The sequence below is a fragment of the Anopheles coustani genome, chromosome 3 (genome assembly GCF_943734705.1).
Source record: "Anopheles coustani chromosome 3, idAnoCousDA_361_x.2, whole genome shotgun sequence".
NCBI lineage: Eukaryota > Metazoa > Arthropoda > Insecta > Diptera > Culicidae > Anopheles > Anopheles coustani.
In genome coordinates this window covers 54513401-54534423 of record NC_071288.1, presented here as the reverse complement: position 1 = coordinate 54534423, position 21023 = coordinate 54513401, and the positions used below count along the sequence as shown (strand labels likewise).

The window sequence follows — 21023 nt, the reverse complement described above, 5'->3', positions numbered from 1 at the left end:
TCAAGCGTTCACTTCCATTCTCGCGATCCAAGCATTAACCCTTCCCAGTTTCTTCGCGGACAGGGAAGCACTCACCGCAAACACGAGGGGGGTCCTCGGGATGAGGGCACCCCAGAGACCGCCAACGAACGATTGGGCGTTGATCGACGATCGGCCGATCGAACCGAGTGATTGTTTGGAAACCATCCACCATAACAATAAATAAACTACCCGCAGCTAGAACCACGTGCACGAAGAGGACGATGAATCTTAAAGAAGATGAACAAAAAAGCACCAAACAAAGGTAAACATCTCATCCGTACGGGGGGACCGACCGCCCGTAGGTGGTAGCGACGGTTTCGGAAAAACATTTTCTACTATTTAGGGCATGCACCGATGGACACGCGCGTGTCAAACAAATCTGTTTGACCAGATTTAGGGCAGTATCGGGAGGTAAGAATTTCCAAGTAAAATCAATCTGCAACGCGTCCACCGAGAGGTGGCTTCCGGGAAAGATGTAGACGAGCTCAATGGGAGGCAGTGTTTCATGTAGATGTCACAATGCCTTTATTCTCAGCAGTTATTCTGACTCTCAAGCTTCAGTTTAACACGTTGACTGCCATAACTATCATTTTTGATAGCCAACTGTTTGTGTTTTATGTTTTGTTATAGCAGCATTTGCTTCGAAAACATTTAGGCTATAAAATAACATAAATAGATAAAGGCTATAGTAAATATAATTCTTTCGGAAGCGTAGTCTTTGCTTTGTGTTCGAAAACCCTCGGTTTAATAAATTTTATAAATTTTATCAAAACTGATTGCACTTAAAAGTCTGCTTCAAACGTGTTAAAACTCAAATGTTTTCAAATTACTTAAAATGCCTTCATATTCCTTTGAAATTAGACGTTAAAGAATTATTAGTGAAGTAAACCTTCGATTTGCTGTAATATTTTTATATCGTGCATATCATCATGATTTAGCATACTGTTATATTAATTAGTTAATTTGTTAATGAGATTTATTCTTTCTTAGTTAGCAAAAACATTATTTAATTACTTCAATGTTAATGGTTCCATCCAATCCATTTAAAATAATTTTCAACCGTGAACACATTCTTACCATGAGCCCACGGTCTCCTTTCGGTCCTCGGATTCCCTGTTGACGAGTTGCACGTGCGATGATGATGCGCCGGATGCATTATGATGCAATGCAAATCGTGCAAAGAACGGGCAAAAAGTGAATGAAAGATAAATATTTGCATGGTATTTTGTTTACAAACGTCCGAACTGAACAACTGTTTCCATGAGAACCGTGTTGTTTATGTTTATCGAAAGGCTAACGGGAGGATTTGTTTTGTGTTTGTAGCAAAAATTTACAAACGCTTGAAGTAATGAGGAATTTTGATATAATTGTTTTCGGAACAAAGAGATTTCAATAACTCATCCACACCAGAATCATGACTTTAATAACAATGAGCACTTCCTACCCCCTAAGGTGTTGGGTATCATATTGCTTTATCACTTTATGGGCGTGAGGCCCTTCGGCACAGCATGCATCGCACCGGCATGAGGTGTTACTTTTAATAGCCCTGGCCATCAGTGAAGGCAGGAATGATTTTGATAAATCATAAAACCGACGCAATGCATGCCCGCCGTTCGTGGTTGATAAAGTGCGTTCGAGTGGGAGGCCAATAATGAAGGAAATTAATTTCCGATAGTCGAAAATTATTATTATTTTTGCCTCCCCCAGCCAGGGGGGAGGTTCATCGGCAATGTACACACGACGTGTGGCCACTTACCGGCAGCCCATTTTTACCGGGAGGACCGGTGGGTCCCTGCAACGAGAAAAGAAAGAAGAAAGGATGATTAATACGCATGCTTGACACGCTGCATTAATGTTTTCGTTCATTATTTGCTGTAGTCTGTAGATAAATCTGATGGGAAAATTTATATAAAAACAGCCAACGGAAAACGGCACTCGGTTGGAAAACATTAATTCCGAGCTCGTTAAGATCAGAATCCTACAATAAACTTATCGAACCACTCCAAACCGTCGAATCGGATGCCGAGTATAAAAAAACGACCTATAGTAAAACAATAAACCGTTTTCTTCGCTGTCATCCTCAATAACCTGCGGCTATGGATTAGTATTGCAAAGGGAAAAAGATTAGACAAAGCTCTCCCTTCCAAATTTAAGTTCGAAATTTGATGTAAAATGAGCCGTAAAACTTGGGTTTTATCTCATCGTTGGAATTTCTGCTATGAAAACACTTTTCTTTATCACAATGGCTAAAGGATGTTGTTTAGACGATGAATTTTCTTATGTAAAACATTTATAGTCACCTGCTCTCGATCAATATGTGAAAAGTCGGGGAGATTACATCAAGATTACTACAAAAATGTTGATTTGATTTACTCCTTATACTCTATTTACACTTCGGCACTTAATTAGATTCATTTGATTAGCTTGCATCAGTGGTGCTTCCGAAATACTGAACAATTACTTTTTCAGACTTAAGCTTCACAAAATGCCAATCAACCAATTTTCCCAGCTTTCAGTAAACATGATTGTCAGAAATAATAAACTCATTGGAATGGGAAATTATCTAAATGATGCATAAGCTCGAAACACGAGCCTCCGATACTCGGAGCAACCATAATGGAAACGTACTCTGCCCTCGGGTTTTATGTGCTTCTATGGTTGGATTGCTGACCACTTCCATGATGGAAATTTTATGCTTACGCTCGTTAATCCGTTGTGCTGGATCATCTCTCATTCGACCATCCCTGCTCGTATCGAAATGGCAAAAGCGCCCCGACAGCATCCGGCTCTCGCTTCGACGCACTCGCAATTCAAATATAGAGCTGAGCTCGGAATTATTGACTGGACGGCCTGCAGCCTGTTGCTACAGCTGAGTTTGCATGCCAACGTACGAACACAGGATCTGGCCAACGTTTGCTTCACCGAGGTTTAATCTACCACCGACACCTTCCCTGACCACAAAGGGGAACATAGAAAGAAAAGCCATGCTCAAACACAAAACGAGACTATTTAGCTTTATGATTCATGCACCGGCGCAAAGATATTTTAGAATGCTTTCACGTCATCCCGTCACGGCGGCTTTCTTCGGCTGTCCGCCGCTGAACTCCAAGTTCTCCACTCCGTAAGTTCGTCTTAGGTTGGGTATGAGAAAAGCTTACTGCAGAGCAGTGAGCCACTGGCTAGCGTACATCATAGATGCGCTCAAGCATTGATACATATACACTCTCGAGTGCATTCCTCCACCGCCAAACAGACGAACACGGTCCGTGTTGAAATGGCCTGGCATGCCAGAGCACGTCCTCCAGCGGATCTTCTTCAAACCCGTCCGATCAGGTTACGCTTGAGCTGGCTAATAAAAGTTTCAACATCCGTTTCCGAACCTCTCTTCACTTTGGTTATCGTTTGGACACCTTCTTGCATCTCTTGCACTCCCTTTTTATCTTTGCGGTTTTGGGGATGCTTCACTCAGCAGAAAGATGTTGCCTGGTTAACCCCCGCAATGGTTGGCCGAAATGGGTTCGTTCTCTGCCGCACTGCACGGATCCTGGCATGAAGAGGATGCCATTTCGCTGCGGCTGCGATGGACCGGTGGCATCCGTAACCACAACCGGTGGTCTCGTATGCATCCCGCCGGACGATGGTGAGGCTCCGGGTGCAACCTGCCCTCCCAGGACGCCGACCACTCTCCGGACGCTGGAAGACGCTAGGCGGTGAAAGCAGCTGCCACTACGTTGGCGAGAAATAGCTCGCAAAACCCCGTTGCATATTCTACACCCGATGGTTACGGTATTCCTTGGGTCGGAAGGCAAGCAGAAGAGATTTGATGAGTTTTTCTTGGGTGCATAATAAAACCCGTCTCGATCTGCCCTTCCCTCAGCTTCAAGTCCGTGCGATCAGGCAACCGGTGAAGATCTAATGCTCTCGCCGTACAACCGGAGACGGTATTCTGGTAAAGTTTTCCACGGACTCTTGTGCAACAGGGAGAACCATCTTTCCATCGGGCTCTTCCCGTGTCACTCGGTAGCCCCGAAAGCGGCAGAGTGCAGAAAAGTTTTCAACTTGTTAAACAGATGATAGAATTACGAAAGTTTTGTTTGCTGCTCGTGGTGGTCGGGTGTTCGGTGCCAGGTTCTGCCCGTCAGGTGGGATGAAGTGGTTCTTCCAGCTATTGACAGTGTTTAGTTACAGCTTACGGGATCGAAGGAAGGGAGATATGCAAATTCCTTGGGGTTAAGAAATGCAACACTTCTGGAACGGCGGTTTACGCATCTTTGAACAGAACTCCGATACAGGATCGTTGGGACAATTTTCGCTGAAGATATGCATCATAGGAATGGCATAAGTTTTGTGGACGACCCTTTGCAACGTTTCGGCCCTTACACAGAATCAAGAGTCAGCTACGCTGAGAGGATACATGTTGATTAAACCGTATTTCAGATAGTTCTTGCAAAACTTTCATATTCATCAATACTAGAAATATTCTTACGGATTTTAACGGATTTATTCATGATTCTCGTCTTATCATCAATCAAAGATCTTTATTCAACCAAGAATTTATTGAAATATTGCCCATAATTTCACTATCAAAAAATCATTAGTCTTTATGAAACTATTCTACGATAATTACCAGTCATATAATATCGTTTTTGGTATAAATCATCTGTGTGAATTTTCGGATGGTCTTCGTGAAGTAAGTAAACCTTACACCTTGAGCTCCAGTTTGCTACTGTTTATTTCTTCTGTCAAAATAGTTCATTTGGCTTATTCATTCGACTTAGTTCCTAATTCCTTTTAAATGAATAGAAAAGGATTCCTGCATTCCTAAACGCCTGAATGTAGGCAACTGCTTAGAATATATTTCCAACATTCCGGCCACCAAAAAAGGGTATCGCTTTTTTAAATGATGTTTAAGAGATTGATGGGGCACGAGTTGTCCCCTTCCTAACTGTACCGAGATAATATGTGCTAACCGTTGTCAGCACACGCTTGCAATTGTTGACGGTACTCTGATCTACCGTAATGGTGTAGGATCCTATAACTTGTAATAATGTATACGTATTGGAGCCTACTATAGAATGACCTAGAGTTAGAGACTTAGTATCCGTGGATTCGTTGACAATGATACTAGAGGTCGAGAATACAAAGATTGCCCACTTGGGCTGCGGTTCCGAATCGTTGACTTGAATTACACGTGAAATTGGGAGATACGCGATGCTTGCTCCACCAGGATAAACCTTGCCTTGAATCATTGTTGCGAATGACGATAAGCAACCATTCCGAGGCTACTATCGCCAATTATCTAGAACCCTAGACGTAGGGTGGCTAGTAGAAGCTGAGGTCGTAGTGGTAGTATTAGTTTGGGATGGCGCGGAAGGAAAGATGAAGCTGATCCGGTCGTAGACGGGATCCAAGTGTAGTCATCCAGCGTACAGTCACTATCTTCGTTCAATAGTGCTCCTGCTTCTCCACTCGATCCGGGAACTCCGTTGGCGACAGCTGCTTCAACAACGCCAACCACTCCACCAATTGCACCGTCTGAACCAGTGCTGCGAGGAGTTGGTGGTCCGAGCAAGTGAACCGTTGCCTGTTGAGAATGCACCGGGAAGGGTGGCAATTGAAGAAGGATCGCGGGTCCGATTAGCGTGGCCTTAGCCGAGGCGAGCGAGTGTTGCGGATGGTGGGAAGGCGGCACGATTGAAGAAGATGGTTGCTGCTGCTGCTGGAAGATGGTGCGGGACGTGAGAGCGCCACAGGAGTTCGTAGAGGTCAGCAGTCCGTCCGGGAGCTGCTGAGACTGAGGTTGTAGCGATGGCAGCATATAGCAGTAAGCTGAACCTGTCCCGTCCGGCACGGGAAGGGTTATGCCTGCCGTTTGCTGCGAAAGGCCCTCCATTCTGGGCAACAATTGTAGAGCGGGGTGATGCTTGTACTGTACTGGTTGGGGCGGTGGGGGTTTCTTGCCAACGTACAGGAGTGGCGATATAGTACTACGCAGACGCCTTCGCCCGACATCGTACTTATAAGTTTGTTGCTGATGCTGTTGCAGCTGATGATGATGTTGATGCAGATCGTGCTGTTGCAGATGATGATGTTGATGCAGATCATGCTGTTCAAGATGGTACTGGTGATGATGATGCAACGACTGTTGCTGATCCTGTAGCAGGACCGGATGGGGTGGATTTAGCGGATGTTGAGCCGCTAGGGGCTGCTGCGCTTTAGGATACGAATATTGAAATGAACCTGGCTGACCGATTTGTACTGATGCGGCCAACCCTCTAGCAGCGTGCCGAGTTGTCCTAGAAACGTAATGTTTCTCAAGATCCGCGATCGAGCTCACTGTATCGTTGGGAAGGGTTTCACATACCCAGAATCTCAGACTCGCACCCAAGATCGCTTCCTGTGGGGCAACTTGGGCAGTGTCAGCTGCGACGAGCCAACCGGAGGTAGTCTCGACCAGCCACCGAAGTCCTTTTCCAAGCGACCGTTTCTTTCTCTGCCAGAATTCATCTCCCGTGATGACGATGTTAATCTTGCCTGAGATGTAGAATGATGGATCCGCCAGCATTTCATCTGCAGGCATCATCCAAAAAGTAATGTCAGTGGAAGTCGTTGGGATGTCCGCCAAAAATATATTCAACATCACGAATGCCATCTGTGTTGAGAACAGTTGATTCTTCAGCTGGATGGCTGCCACAACCGAACCGTCCACTGGCTGTGATGCCATACCGATGACAGAGATGGATATGTTGATATTCGAAGTGAATATAATTAACTGCCGAGCGAACGCTTTCGAGATCATGTTGGACATCGATCCGGAGTCGAGAAACGCTCTTTCCTCGCAGCCTTTTCCAAAGTCATCGATGGGATGTGATGTCGCGGTCTCAAGGAAATCCGTTTCCTCTTCCGAATTAACTCCCATCGAAGTTGTAGAAGTAATGTGGAGAAGCGAGTGATGACGATCCCCGCTCGTGCGACAAGACTGATCCGATTTGCAGTCCTTCCCGTTGAAAACTGGACAGTTGCTTAGCGGGTGGTTTTCACTGCACTCCAACAAACACCGTGGTTGAAGTGTCCCCGAAAATCTGTGAGTAGGTGCGGTGTTTGTAATGGCCGTCCGTGGCGCATTTTTCCGAGAGTTGCCGGCCACCTTGATCGGGGTGTCGGCTTTATCAATAGAGGACCGTTCAGTGGACCTTAGAATCCGAATCCGATCCTCGACGAAGTGTAATAGCTCTTGGAACGTGTCCTCCTTGAGGTGGATAGAATGCTGTTCCCATGCTATTCTTGTTTCACTATCAAACTTTAGCAGAAAAATATTGAACAGTGTAGCGTTCCATTCCCCGATAGGTTCCTTAAGCTCTATCAAACCGTTGATGAGACGCGTGAACTCCTCCACTAGGTAATTCAACGCCTTTATCGTAGGATACTGTACTGCCGGAAGCAGATGCAGTTTACGCCAATATTCTCGAAAAAGAAAACGTGTATCACCATACTGTTTGAGAATCACTTTCGCAGGTAGCTTGTGACTCTCGTTAGTTGACAGTATGGTTTGTAATGGTAACGCAGCGTTGCCCATTACTATTGAATCCGTAGGAAGATTCACTACGAGGAACGCCTTGAGCCGTTGGCATCGTTCCTCCATGTCGACCCGTGCTATGATACATGATTCCAACGAATCATCGCTGTCGTCTAACTCTTCTATCTCCTCCATCGCGGTGAAGAAATCTTCCTTGTGCTGGTGAAAGCTTTCCAACGCCTCGGGAATCTCAACTGCATCTTGCGGGAAGAACGCTTTCATAAAACGCTCCAGCGATTTAATATTCTCCAAAGCGATCCGTAGTTTGAGTCGGGCCGCCTTGATCATTTTTTCCATTTCGTTTAACATTTTTTCACTGCTCCCTTTTTTTCACTGTTCCTCCAAGGGTTAACCGATAACGCGCTTGAAGACCAAATGCGCGCGAAACTCTCTCAAACTGCGATGGCGCGCAAAACGTGATGGCGGATGGATGATACAGCACTATCGCGATGCGGTGAGGTGCGTAGGCGCCTTTCTCTAGCGTCGTATCTTGTGCACTCTTTCTCACTGCACTACCGATGTAGTAAATAAAGTTCCTTGCGTTGCACCCGTTGTGCAAATCACTAGTTACACTCGACGACGTAATTGTCGAATGTTTCCACTGCACTAGTGACGTCGTGAACGTCGAAGTTCTATGTGTTGCACCCGTCGTGCAAATCCCTAATCACAATCGACGACGTAATCGTCGAATGTTCTTCTACCACTTGCTTCGCGGTCTTGACGCCGTGAACGTCGAAGAAAACAATTGTCCGTAAGACAATGCGTACGTCGTAGACGTAAACCGATATAATTGTTCGTAAAACAATTATAGAGTAAAACTTTCACTCAAGCACGAATAATCCGGTTCGAAGGACCAAATGTGTGAATTTTCGGATGGTCTTCGTGAAGTAAGTAAACCTTACACCTTGAGCTCCAGTTTGCTACTGTTTATTTCTTCTGTCAAAATAGTTCATTTGGCTTATTCATTCGACTTAGTTCCTAATTCCTTTTAAATGAATAGAAAAGGATTCCTGCATTCCTAAACGCCTGAATGTAGGCAACTGCTTAGAATATATTTCCAACATCATCCAACTCGAAAAATTGGGCGTGTTTCATTATGTTTACCATGTTCAAAGAAATTTTAATTTTTTAAACTTAAATATCCTTTTTTTAAACTTTTTAAGGATTGATTTGATTTTCCGTCCTCGCCTCGTATCCTCTCTAGTTTAAATCCTTCCAATCCGCTTCTTTGCATCCTGCCACCACTACGGAAATTGTAACTTATTAAGTTGATACGTTATAAATACATCATGTTATGCATCTGTCAAAGAAAAATATTATTCTACCAATAGTATAAACATAAATTAATAAGTTTCCAATAAAATAATAAGCAATAAAATAATCTATCTTTGACTTACAGGAGGGAAAAGTAAGCTTTCCAGGGTTGGTAGGTTATAATAGATGGATTGCATGCTGTCTAAGACGAAAAGCATCATCGTCAACATTGCCCAGGTATGCAAAGGGACAAACATATCGCTCGAAAGTTAAACAAGACAAACAAACCCTACAAAAGAACACAATTTTTCCTATTGTTCCATGCTTTCTCTGCCATCCATAAATAACTGCATCCACCCGAAAAGAAAAGGAAGCCGTTTTTGTGACATTCAATCCGGAGAAAATTTATTTTATTTTATCCCCCTAGATTTCTCTCGCAGCCGGTGACCGGGGAGGGACGGATGTGCCGCCCTCGGGGTGTGGGGTTAAAATAACAAACGACCGTGTAATTTAGTATAATTAATTACTTGACGGTTCACATGCGCACCCGCAGCGTCAAGATAAGACCGAAACTTCTGCCGGCCACGACCCTGAGACAAATCGTTCGTCTCTTCCTTACGGTGGGCGTGGGTGGCGATGGGGTGGAGGGACGGCATGAGGGTTTCCTGCTCACTATCATCGTGCATCCGTCAGTCAAGCCGGGCTGACCCGGAGTATCGGTCGGACGGAAGGTAGGATGGACAGTTTGAAAAGTGGTTTTTTGATCTTGACGAATACCAGGGACGACGTTTTCCTAGGTCGGAGGTCGCTGGCTGGAGAGGGGAGAGGAGCAAAAGACATATGCCACCGCGTCACAGCCGTCGCCGTCGGAACACTTACCTCCACTCCCGGGTCACCGGGGTCACCTTTTTTGCCACGCTTCCCTCTTTTGCCGGGCGGTCCTGGCGGTCCTGGTGGTCCTGGAAAGAGAGAAAAAACAAACGAAATGGAGTAAGAATATGGCACCGAATGGTACTTCTGGTGGAATCTGGGGGATTGGTTGTGTTTTTTTTTCAAATAATGGCGAAGGTTAGAGGACTGCAAAGTTTTTTTTTTTTGTGTCGAGCGATGGTTTATTTGGAGCACTTTAGACACCATTCACGCACCTCGACGCGTGAAACGAACGCGACTCGCTGGGAAAATTCGATGGCGGAGTGAAAATTCGTTAGTTTGACAGCTCCGGGAGCACGCCAGAGCGAACGACCTCGAGCTTACCGGGAAAGGGAAACCGGCCGGGGGTGAAAGCCGAGAAAAGTGCCTTAATTTGATTAAATTACCATCAACATCATCGTCGCCGGCGGGCACCGAACGGTTCCACCCGAGTTGCAGGTTTTGCCTAGAGCTCGCCAGTTTGCCTTATTAAGAGCGCCGGGTGAACTTCACCAACGGCGGGCGAAAGCGTGCCAATGAGTCCGGAAGAAGATTTTAATTTAATTTCACTAAATCATCAGCAACTCTTCCTGCAGGACGTGGAGGCGCTTACGGTTCAAAATTTTAAGAAACTAAAAATAAAACAGAAGAAGCGTTGGAAAACTCCAACGTTTGACGCCGTATTGTTTCTGCCCCCGGGTGTTTATCCCCGCGTGTCGCCTTTGTTTCTGCGTCCTTAAAAGCCGAACCTAACAGCTTTATCCTATTAGCTGCCTCTCGAAAAACCTGCCGAGAGTTTATAAAGTGCGTCCAACAAAACTTTGATTCCCACCGGAGGCGCAACATTTTGCGTGCCGCAAGGAAACGGTGGAGCTGGTTGGGTCTTCCTTTGTTTTGTTTTGCCTGTTCAGTGAAAACCGGGCACCGCTCGGATGCTCGTAAAAGTTCGCCCCCGACCGCAGACTGGCCGGCCAAATGGTGTGCATTTCCTTTTGGTCCTCTTCTCCGCCAAAAGTCATAATGTTGATGGAGTGTTATGACTGTTGATAGGAGCACTCTGGGTAGGGCCTCTTTCTGGGCTGATGAAACGTTCAACGGAGCGCGATCTCCGTTGAAGGAGGCCAAACATGTTGTGGAAAGTAAGGACATTTTACAATTCCAAAAGCCGCGAATGGCGATACTTATTTGCTTTCCCACTGCAGCGTCCTGTGGGGAGGCATCGGTTTTCCACCGAATACATTGTCGGTGCGTCCAGCACACCTACACCGGCACTTCGCCTTGGGCATTTACTCTTGTTTTTGTTTTGCTGCAGTCGTTAAACTCCGGACCGTGGCTCGAATTTGTTACCACATCTTTTCTACACCCTCCCCAAGGGGGTGGGGTGGAGTAGGCGACAAACTTTTCCGAACAATTGCGATGCAGCATCGCGCTGCAAAATGGGTGACAAAGAGACGCAAAGGGGATCCCCCACTCCCGATGGTAAGGAAAAGTTTTCCACCCACGCAGGCATGCCATTCACGAGGGAAGCGCAGAACGCACCGCAAACGCGAACTTTTCCAAAGGCAGCTGTCTGCCGAATTCGTTGATTGTGCTCCATTAGTGGGACGGTTTTCAAAGGTTCTTCGTTGATTTCTTTTTCCTCTGTTCTGTCCTTGGTTTGCGGTGTTAGTTTGTTTGTGATAAGCATTTTTCATCCTCGATCACCGCGTCCCGATCGGTACTTTTCTCTGAATGCGTCCCTCGAGGAGGAGGAAAGCGACTGGATACAAATACTGCCGTTCTTCTGGTGGTGGGTTTCCTGCTGAGCTGGCAACGGTTAAATTAAATCATCTGTTCGTGCAGTTTTCTGTGCCTGGGGACAGCTTTGACATTGGCTAAGTTTACGAGATTGAATTCAACGCATTTGAATACCTTTTCAATTATTTCGCTCAATTTTACATAGCACCTTCCATTCTAGGTTATTTACAATATGTTTTAAATTATTCGCGTTAGAATATACAATGATATGATTGGAGTCTACTATTATTATTAGTTATTAAAATTAATTTACTTTCCTTCTGCTATCAATGAAGCCATCGATAAGCTTAAAAAAGATGACTATTTCTAGGGCTTTGCACAGGAATCCTTAAACATTCTGGATATTGTGTTTCATTGTGCCGCCTGAGGCGAACGAATGAATTCGTTGAAAATACATTGCATGTTCTAGCGCAATACTAAAACCACGGGTAAAAACGCAAAGAAAGCAACGATGCCCCCAGCTTCCACCATTTATTGCACCATTTATGGCCTTCGACTCGCCTCCCGGGGAAGCTCAACAAGCACCAGCGTTTTTGCTTCAACCCACCATTTGGCAAGGCCATTTTCCGTGCTCATAAATATTATTGCAATAATTCCAGCAATTGCCTGGCAGCCTGCAAACAACGCAAAACTCAAAGTGAAAAAAAAAATGGGAAGAAAATAATATAGCATATCCAAAACGGATAAGTAAAATACGGCCAAACGTAGCGAACACATTTTGCGTAACATCATTATTTCACGGACACCATGCGAATTCCACCATCACATCTGATCCCTTGCAGGGTTTATTTATTATTTTTCGCGCTCCATCTTGCTCTCGCGTACGCTTTTGGCTACATCCAAGGCTCCCAAACCAAGCCCAAACTTGGGCCCGTATGCGCGAAGGATAAGCGTAACAGCAGTTGCGTGGCGTTATTCTGGCAATAAATTATGGTGAGGTTGAATCGGGCAGACAAACAGCAAAAACTGTCGATAAAATTTTGGCCAATAAAGTATCGCTTCACTCAACACCTCGCGCTTCCTTGTTGCTTTGCATCCCTCGCCTACCCAAAAGCAAGCAAGGAAAAACTTGTTTTATGGCGAAGGTTTCAGAACCTTCAGTCCCAGTCCCAACGAACAACGAACAATGTATGACGGGGTGTGGGGGGAAAAAATCCCCATCGAACAGCGCTCCATCGAGTTGTGCCAGCGTGCCGAGAAATCGTAAAGATCCGTCCGGAGACACTCACGCAATCGATCGGACGACAAACGGAGATCTCGCCTGTCGAGGAAATTGGTTCACGCCACCTTTTTTTACGCCCGCGCCCCATCTTGGGGCGCGTTTCCGATTTTCCCGAAATGGAAATGATGAAAAATTGACGCTCATCAATCTTGCGGTCTTTGCTCAGGTCGAGGCCAACGCCACAAACCAAAAACCCACCCCTCCCTCCCATCCCGATATCCACCAAACGGGGTGGGTGCCCCAAATAATAAAAGGGCACGGCTGGCAAGCAATTTAAGCCATTTCATGCAATTTTGCTCCCGCGGGTTTTTTTTTCTTCCTTCGGCCGGCGCCAGCATAGAAACATCAATTTCATCCGTAGCTCATAAACACTTAATTTGATTTTGGCTGGCAGAAAAAAAAAGAATGCTACCTTATTTTGTACAGATGCACGAAAAAAATAACAAGAAAACAATAACGGTGGAACCGGGAATTACCATTTATGTTTTTCGCTTCCATTTTCCAGCCGCTCGGCGTTCGTAGATGGCATTTAGAAAGGTACTCAATCAGTCATATTGTCATATCATGCTGTCCCAAGTCGGAAGGCACGCAACAGAGAGCATAAGGTAGAATATTCATAGAATGTAAATCAGGCAACCGTCGTTCGAGGTTCGTTCAATTCAAGGATGATGCTCATGAGACTTTACGTTCAGAACTCCGCCGTTCAGCTTTAAGTCTGCTTTATCCACGTAAAAAAAAACATGGTTCTAAATAATATTACATTTTTTGCACAAGCAGAGCAATCATCATTTTGAAAATTTGATTTTAAACTCGGAAAAGAGCAAAATTTTCTTTAAAAATGGTTTGGAATGCTAAACAGTTTTTGTTTACTTCAAGCAATTTGAACACAAAGCTTGCTTTACAGCAAATTTGGAACCCTTGGGCATCCCGAAACGTTTCCTGCACGCTAGAATCAGTGCCTTTTCTGAGCTAAGCTTCTAAGACGTCGCATAAAAAACCTACCACAGCCACCGACCACCGACATTGGGCTCAATCCACCTCGCCGTATGCTTATGCCACCCATCATTTAACGGTCGCCTATCGGTGGGAAGCGATGCGAAGGAGGAAAGGCTAAAAGGTTAAAAGGAGTCACGATGGGTTGCTGCATAAAGCAAGAAAAAGATGCCTTAAAGCGACGTTACAGGATGCTAAGGAGAAAAAGAAAAAGGAACGGATCCTGCGGCAGCGGTAGTGGCCGGAGTGTTCTAAGTAAATCATTCCGCAGCTGGATGTCGGAAATGAGGCGGAAAAAATCCTACTCACATTGGCCTTACCGGGTTCCCCATTCTTTGGCGATTTAGATCGTGCTCTTTTTTTGTGTGCTGTTTGGAGGCAGATTTCTGCAAGGGGATCATTGGGAAACGGCAGGAATTGGCACAGCATCTGATACATTTATCTACCCAAAACCTTACCTAGCCGACGGCATCCGAAATGTGAATTTATTTGATTGAGATTATGCAGATATCGGATGGAACTCCCGGCATAGTGGAGATGCTTAGGTGGGGGACCTTGGGCCACAACGAACGTACGATCGAAGACGCAGGCCTCTTCCTTCACGCTCCATTAGAGGCGTTAAGCGTTCGGCAAACCTGGAGCTCGAAAGAAAACGCCACAAGAATCACGCTTCACGGCAGCGAGCAGTTTGTTGTGGATAAGATAAATCAAACGGCGAAACTGCTGCTGCTGCTGCTGATCAATGGGGATGCTTTTTAAGAGGGACAACCCACGGCTCCCTTGGTTGACTTTTGATCCCTTGCGTACCACTCCCCTGCAGGGCACATTCGCAATCGGGAATTGATTTTTACTTGCGCCTCTTCCGTCGATTGAAATAAGGAGCGCGCGGATTCAGAGCCTCCCAAACAACGGAGTGGTTCCACTTTGTTCCCAATCGACTGCTCATAAATAAAATGTTGTAATAATGATTGCATCCCATTGTGGCGTGGGGATGCTTCCTCCGTTTCATAAACCCCCTCTTTCGCTTTACATTAAGCAATAACTGTTCACCAGAACGGCATCGTTTCGCGTTGGTGGTGCGCAATCGACACGGAAAGCCGGCTCGTCCCCTTTCCGGTGCGCAAATTGTGTGACAGTTCACTTCCGGAAAGGGAGGGAGTGGAAGTTTGTTATAATTTCTAATGAGTCGCTTGTGCTGGCATTTTACGACCACATCAGTCAGCCCCCTCGCCCGAGGAAAGTCAACCGCGAAACCGTAAAAACCAAGACGCTCGGCAGTCCACCGAACATCGCTGCAGATGTTGCTGCGCTGGTGGGCGGTTGGGTGGTGGGCGCAACCTTCTGGGATGGATTGGAGTGGAGCCTGTGGGATGGGGGGGCACCCAGCATGTTTAACGTCGTGAAAGATCGTTAGCGAGAAAATGAGTAGTAAATGAAACACACTCCCGCAGTCATTCAAGAGATCGTTCGAGAAAAGCAAACGATTAACGGAAGTATACGTCGGTGTGTGTGCATGTGTGTGTGTGTGTTTATGTGGGCTGTGGCGAATGATCCTTTCAACATGCGCGTATCCAAATGCCGAAACGAGACGGGGCAGGGGACAATAGAAAGTTATGATAATTCAAGGGTTAATGATGACGGTCTATTGTTTAGCGCGCGTACGACAGCTGCGGTGACAGACGGATGTATGTATGGCTAACGAGCACTGGAGAGCTGGGACCACGAAAGTCCTTGCCAAGGACGAGTGGCAAGGCGAAGGGTGGATTTATTTATACTCCACCGTCAGCAAGCGGTGACAATCGCAGTGGCGCAAAGTGTTCCCCATTTAGGGCTCATAAATCTCCTCCCCCGAGAGGACCGTGATAATGGGTTTATTTATCTCCGTGGCCCATCATCCTCATGCCCGACGCAATCTGGTACGTTTCGAGATGGTGGTTTGGAGTGTAAAACATAATTCTCCCATCAATATTATCGTCACGGTAGAAAGGGACAAATAATATCCTTAAGAACTTTCTTTTGATGCAGTGTGATATTCCATACGATAAATTCGTTATAAATACCCATATTAAGCTAGTTTTGATATTTGTTTTCCAAAACACTATCACACACTTGCTCGCCCAGTAATATTTTGTGATGATAAACTTTCCTCCGAGTTTGGTTTGGAAAATGGATGCCCTTGGCGGAGTTTTCCCTAAGCTACTCGCCGCACATCGGTTTTACTGCGTCAAAACGAGCCAAAGTTTTGTCCCGGCGTCCCCAAACGGGGAGCAGTTGCCCGTTTGGCATTAAGCAAAAGCGACCCATGTTGGCAATTATCCGCCAGTGCAATAAAATATTTCTTCATTCTCCACATTCATACGCGGTGGTCTTGGGGAAGTCTGGTGAACGCAAGACATAGACGCATTTGTTCCGCGTGTATGTTGTCGACGCCGTTGTCGTCGGCATCGTCGTGGCACGCCTTGCTACCATATTCGCATCCCATAAGACTTTGCTGCGACATCGCATCGGTTAGCCGAAAACAGAACGCACATCTTTTGCCCCGTTCCAACTAGAGTCGGCAAGACCAGGCCCCGTGGCCCCAGATATGGTACATAGTCACCCGCGTATCGGCTGCTCCCCGTACACTTGGTATTAATAAAAACAGCATCGCCGGTTTGTTGACGTGCAGTGACCAGTTGTATGCCTCCTCTGCCACCCGGTGAGGCCTTGGGCACCGATTTGGCCGCATAATATGCTCCGCTGCGTAATCTCTCCGGGGATCAATTAACGATTATCAGGACAATTAGATTTACAGCGCGCTGCGTCGTCTTGGTGCTGGTTAGGGAGAACGTACGCCGTTCAATGTTTGTCCTTCCAGATGTACTGCTTTTTTCCTTTCGCTTGTTGGAGACATTGCCTGGGAGGTGGGAAGGGGAGAGAACAACTTTATGCACCCGGGGAAAGCCAGTACCGCAGGGTTCGCCGAGGGCACTGCTCGAATATGCGAGCTGCAGACAGCACAAAACTCCGAAAAGAACGAACCAATTTAACCGCTTTATCCTCATCAGCGAAATATTGTTTGCCACTTTCTTTCGGTTACTTTTCTTCGCTTTATCGTTCCCGGCGGGATGCTTGAGAACGACCGCGGGCAATGGCACGATGGGCCTAAGGAAAGGTCAAATGGTGGATGATGTGATGCGATACAGTTGTATTGGTGGAAGTTTACATTCCCTACGGAGTGATTGCTACACGAAACTGTTTTTATTATGCAAATTTTCATTTACAGCTTTGGATTCCATTTCTGAAAACATTAAATGTTGGATTTAATGCAATAAATGAAGAAAGCAAAAATTGCATTGATTATTTATGGAAACTTTTATCACTTGAAGTCATGGAAATTATAAGCAGGTAGCGATTATTTGTAGAGGTACTGAATAAGACCTTTGTTAATAATAAAAAAAAACCAACAAACAAATAACCATGTTGGTCTGTTGAATTTGTCCATTACTTTTACCACCTGCAGCCCACTGTGCCAACCGGAAAGATGCTTAGCATTCCTTTTTTCCCGTTTCCCTCGCCACATCATCTACCGACCAAAATCCGTTGATCAGAATTGGTTAATTCACTCGTTTTCACCGGATGGTAAAACTTTTTCGTCTGCTCCCTGCTTGCGCTTCGAGAGTTCGCAATCGGAATCGAGAGAATTACAGCGAACACTTGCCGGGGGCATGTGCTGGCGAGGAAGGATGCTGCAGCCGCTAAGGTTATGCTGCGCTGTTGACGATAGATGTGATGGGCCAAGATAAGAGGAAAATATAAAACCAAACATTCGCGTTCACTAGCAACTTTTAGCCTGATGGTGAATGGTATCCATTTGTTTTTCTTTCGACGCCTTATTTCGTAAATGTTAAGAAACAGAATCAACATCGAGAGACGATGAGTAAACGAGGGGACCGAAACAAACATAAATCTCTTTTCAACCGCAAAATTGTACCAATGTTCTTGCGGTACGAGGAACGAATCCGCGGACCAGAATGGAGGAAAGGAAGTACAGCGGATCGGTCGGAAAATTGTTCCACCGCAGGCAAACTTCTGAACCGTCACCCAAGAAATGGCTTTCGCTCCGGAAAATCTTCTTCCGCTCGGGGAAATGCTTAGACGGGGTGGAGAGGCCGGGTGGAAAACGGAACGCGCAGGGAATGTTTTTCCAATACAGTTTGATTTTATTATCGGAACCAACCGACGTAGTCGACTTCCTTCCTTCCTTTCTTCCTTCCGCGTAGATCTCTGGGGGGCCGTGTCTAAAGACGACTTCTAAAGGATGTCCAAAGAATGACGTTGATTGGGGAGACGTTGTTCTTTTAACGGGCCCCCACCCTAGTGTCACACCCTCGAGCCGGGGGAAATAATAAATTCAGAAATATTGTCACGTCCCTACGAGTAGTTGTCAACGAGTGCCCTGTCATGTCACGGCGGGAGTAAGCGCCGGGCGTATTTTCGCAAAGTCGAGAAATCTTTCATCCCCGCGGCCTCCCCGGTCTCGTTCCGGGGCTACATTCCTTTCCAGATCAGGCTCGCACAGGCAAGAGATGAACGAGAAAATCGGGTAACAACAACGTCGTTGGAAAAACGAAATCTTGTCCCTCCGAGCGGAGGCATCGATCGGATTAATCGTTATCGAATGCGTTTCCTTCGGCTTTACCCGGCGGGAAATCGATTGTCCCGGTAAATGTGCCTTGGGGGGTACACTTCAGCCTTCAAATACCTACCAACCAACACACACACACTTCACGCTGAAGAGAAGCTGATCCGACGCCCTTTTTGTGGAACGGCGTGCCGTGAACTCCGTTGCGGGAAAAAGTCCAGCGTAAACATCGCATTCCGATTCGGTTCACGTATCGCCCGTTTAGAGTATTAGACTAATATATCTTTTTTACACCCCGCGTACACCGGCCGCACCTGATGGGAAGGCAAAAGCTCAAAGGCCACCACCAAAAAAATGGCCGTATCGTAAGAGGAGGAACCTCGTTTCTTCCCCGTTTGACACGAGCAAAGGTGTTGAAAGGCACCTAATAGGGGCAGCTCCATTGTCGAAAGTCAGTAACAAAATAAGGCTCGAGAAGCGTTGGCGAACATTCCCTTAGCACGTGGGTTCTTTATGACCATTTCTGGGTTCCTTCCGGTGGAAATACTATCACGGGATTTTCCCTTCTACATGCGTGCTGTTACAAGTGATTTCATCGGACGATGACACACCCCTTCGACCTGGTGACGATTTCTTTTTGGGCGCCGGCAAGGAATGCGAAATTTTCCCGATTTTCCCGCCAACCCTAAGCTGGAAACTCTCATCAACCTCCCCGTGCACGTCATGAATTGGTAATAAGTGTGACGAATCCGCTTCACCGTGGGTTCACCCTCGTGGTACCTGAAAACTAATACAGCCCATAATTTATGCTTGGACCGGCATGAGTCATTAAACTTTTCCATGCTTCCCCGGAACCAAAAATAACCTTAGGCTCACACGATGGTCTAGACTGCTAGGGGAATCAACCAAAAGCCGCCTGTGAGCTGGAACAAATGTTCCAACATTCTGCGTCCGATAAAGGTCGAAGTAGGCGACGACGCGAAGGGCCAGTACGTGAATGGACTGTCAATAGTTTTCCGCCGGTTGTACTATCGCTTCCTCGGATCAACCTTTGTGTCTTCGCCGTGTTCTACAAATTAGTTTCCAAAAAAACTTTTTCCTCTTCAGAGCCCTTAGTCCGATCGGTACGCATCGGTTTCGTGAATGTCTTTTTCATCCAAAGTTGGCTGGCGATGGCCGAACTTTTCGAGTACGCACTGCAATACGTAATAAGTGTGTCAAAGGCGGCGTAACGACGGATGATAGAGCGGCACTCAATGAAATTCAATACCTAGGCGATGGTTAGTTTCTGTTACGTTTATTTTTTTCTCATGTCGCCGTTTTATGCCTTTGAACACGTCCCAACCAAGACTGCCACCAGAGTAACCTTTGTGACTTGATCTACGTAAACGGGTTCTACGGGTTCCGGTTGGGTTCTTTTTCCCTCCATTTCACTTGACATCCTACGGCTGGATGTCATTTCTCACTGACACGATGAGGCACACGTTCAAAAAAGTTTAAAATAATACGCATCTTTTTCATCGTTTGGACTGACGATTATCTATGGCCATAATCTTGCGCGACGTCGCACAGAAAAACGGATCATGAATGAAGATATTCACAACCGGAGAGTGGGAATGTTTGTGACCGGAGCAGTGTGTCGTTTACCAGCGGTGAAATCGGATACTTTCTCGTTCGCTGGCAGCGTAACTCTTCCGAGCCGCGAGTCAACGAGCGACCATGACACCAAAGTGTAGCAAACGCTGGGTTCGACAACGGTGGGCTGATATCGATACGCTGGTAAAATGATTCCACGAAAACTTTGACGGCCACCGGAGGATGGTGCTGTTGTTCAACCGGCAAACTAGAGGAACTCGGGAGACAATTTCCCTGCTATTAGTCGCCAGCTTCATCTGCATATGGAGTCGCGACTTGTCTCCGACACAACACAGAAGGTTGTCGAACATGGGTGGGAACGTAGAACGCTCTGCGTCACGTCTCCCAGCTCGGTTCAGCACTCTTATCCTTATGTGTCTCGCTGGATCGTACCGAATCCAAACACGTGAGACGACCTGGCACACCGACCGGGTGACATTCTTCGAATTCTCCAAACTTTCCGAACTTGTAAGTGCGCAATAAAAATAAAAACTAAAACCTCCAAAGATCGCTTCTTGCCACGGAAGGTTGATTCCTTTGTCGAGGGAAGGTGTATGTTGATAGAAGACTCTCATAAGAACAAGGAATGATTACGAATAGCGATTGTCTGGACGAATTGGAGATAAAACAATGCACCATCGGGCGCACAAAACAAGTCTGATTTCTCGCCTGCCAGAGCGGGCACCAACTTGCAGGAGCACCGCTGCTGGCGAAGTGTCTCAATCGAGGGCAGCATCAAAGGGCACTTTCAATAACCATAAACCATACCGAATCCTCCATTCACCCATTCGGCTGAGTGCTATTTTTATTGGTGTCTGTTCCCTTTTTTTTCGTTCGTTCTGGTGTTTTGGGATTTTTTATGCTTTTCCACGGAAAACCTGTCACGGGAGGTACTAGCGGGAAGAACCAGACGCGACACTTGCCCCAGCGAGCGATGGTTCGGCGCACGAACATCGTCTGGAAGTTCACCGACAGCGTTTCCTTTTGGATAT

At 46.2% G+C, this 21023-nt stretch overlaps 1 protein-coding gene across 1 annotated transcript in view; it reads right to left on the bottom strand.

Moving 5' to 3' along the window:
- Positions 1-21023, bottom strand: part of LOC131262952 (collagen alpha chain CG42342) — a 94632-nt gene that overhangs the window by 44495 nt on the left and 29114 nt on the right. Inside the window, exons 2-4 of the mRNA XM_058265060.1 lie at positions 9731-9810; positions 1778-1813; positions 1099-1134 (exon numbers count right to left, since the gene is read on the bottom strand). Of these exons, the coding sequence (XP_058121043.1) occupies positions 1099-1134; positions 1778-1813; positions 9731-9810 (152 nt within the window). The remainder of the gene's footprint in view (positions 1-1098; positions 1135-1777; positions 1814-9730; positions 9811-21023) is intronic.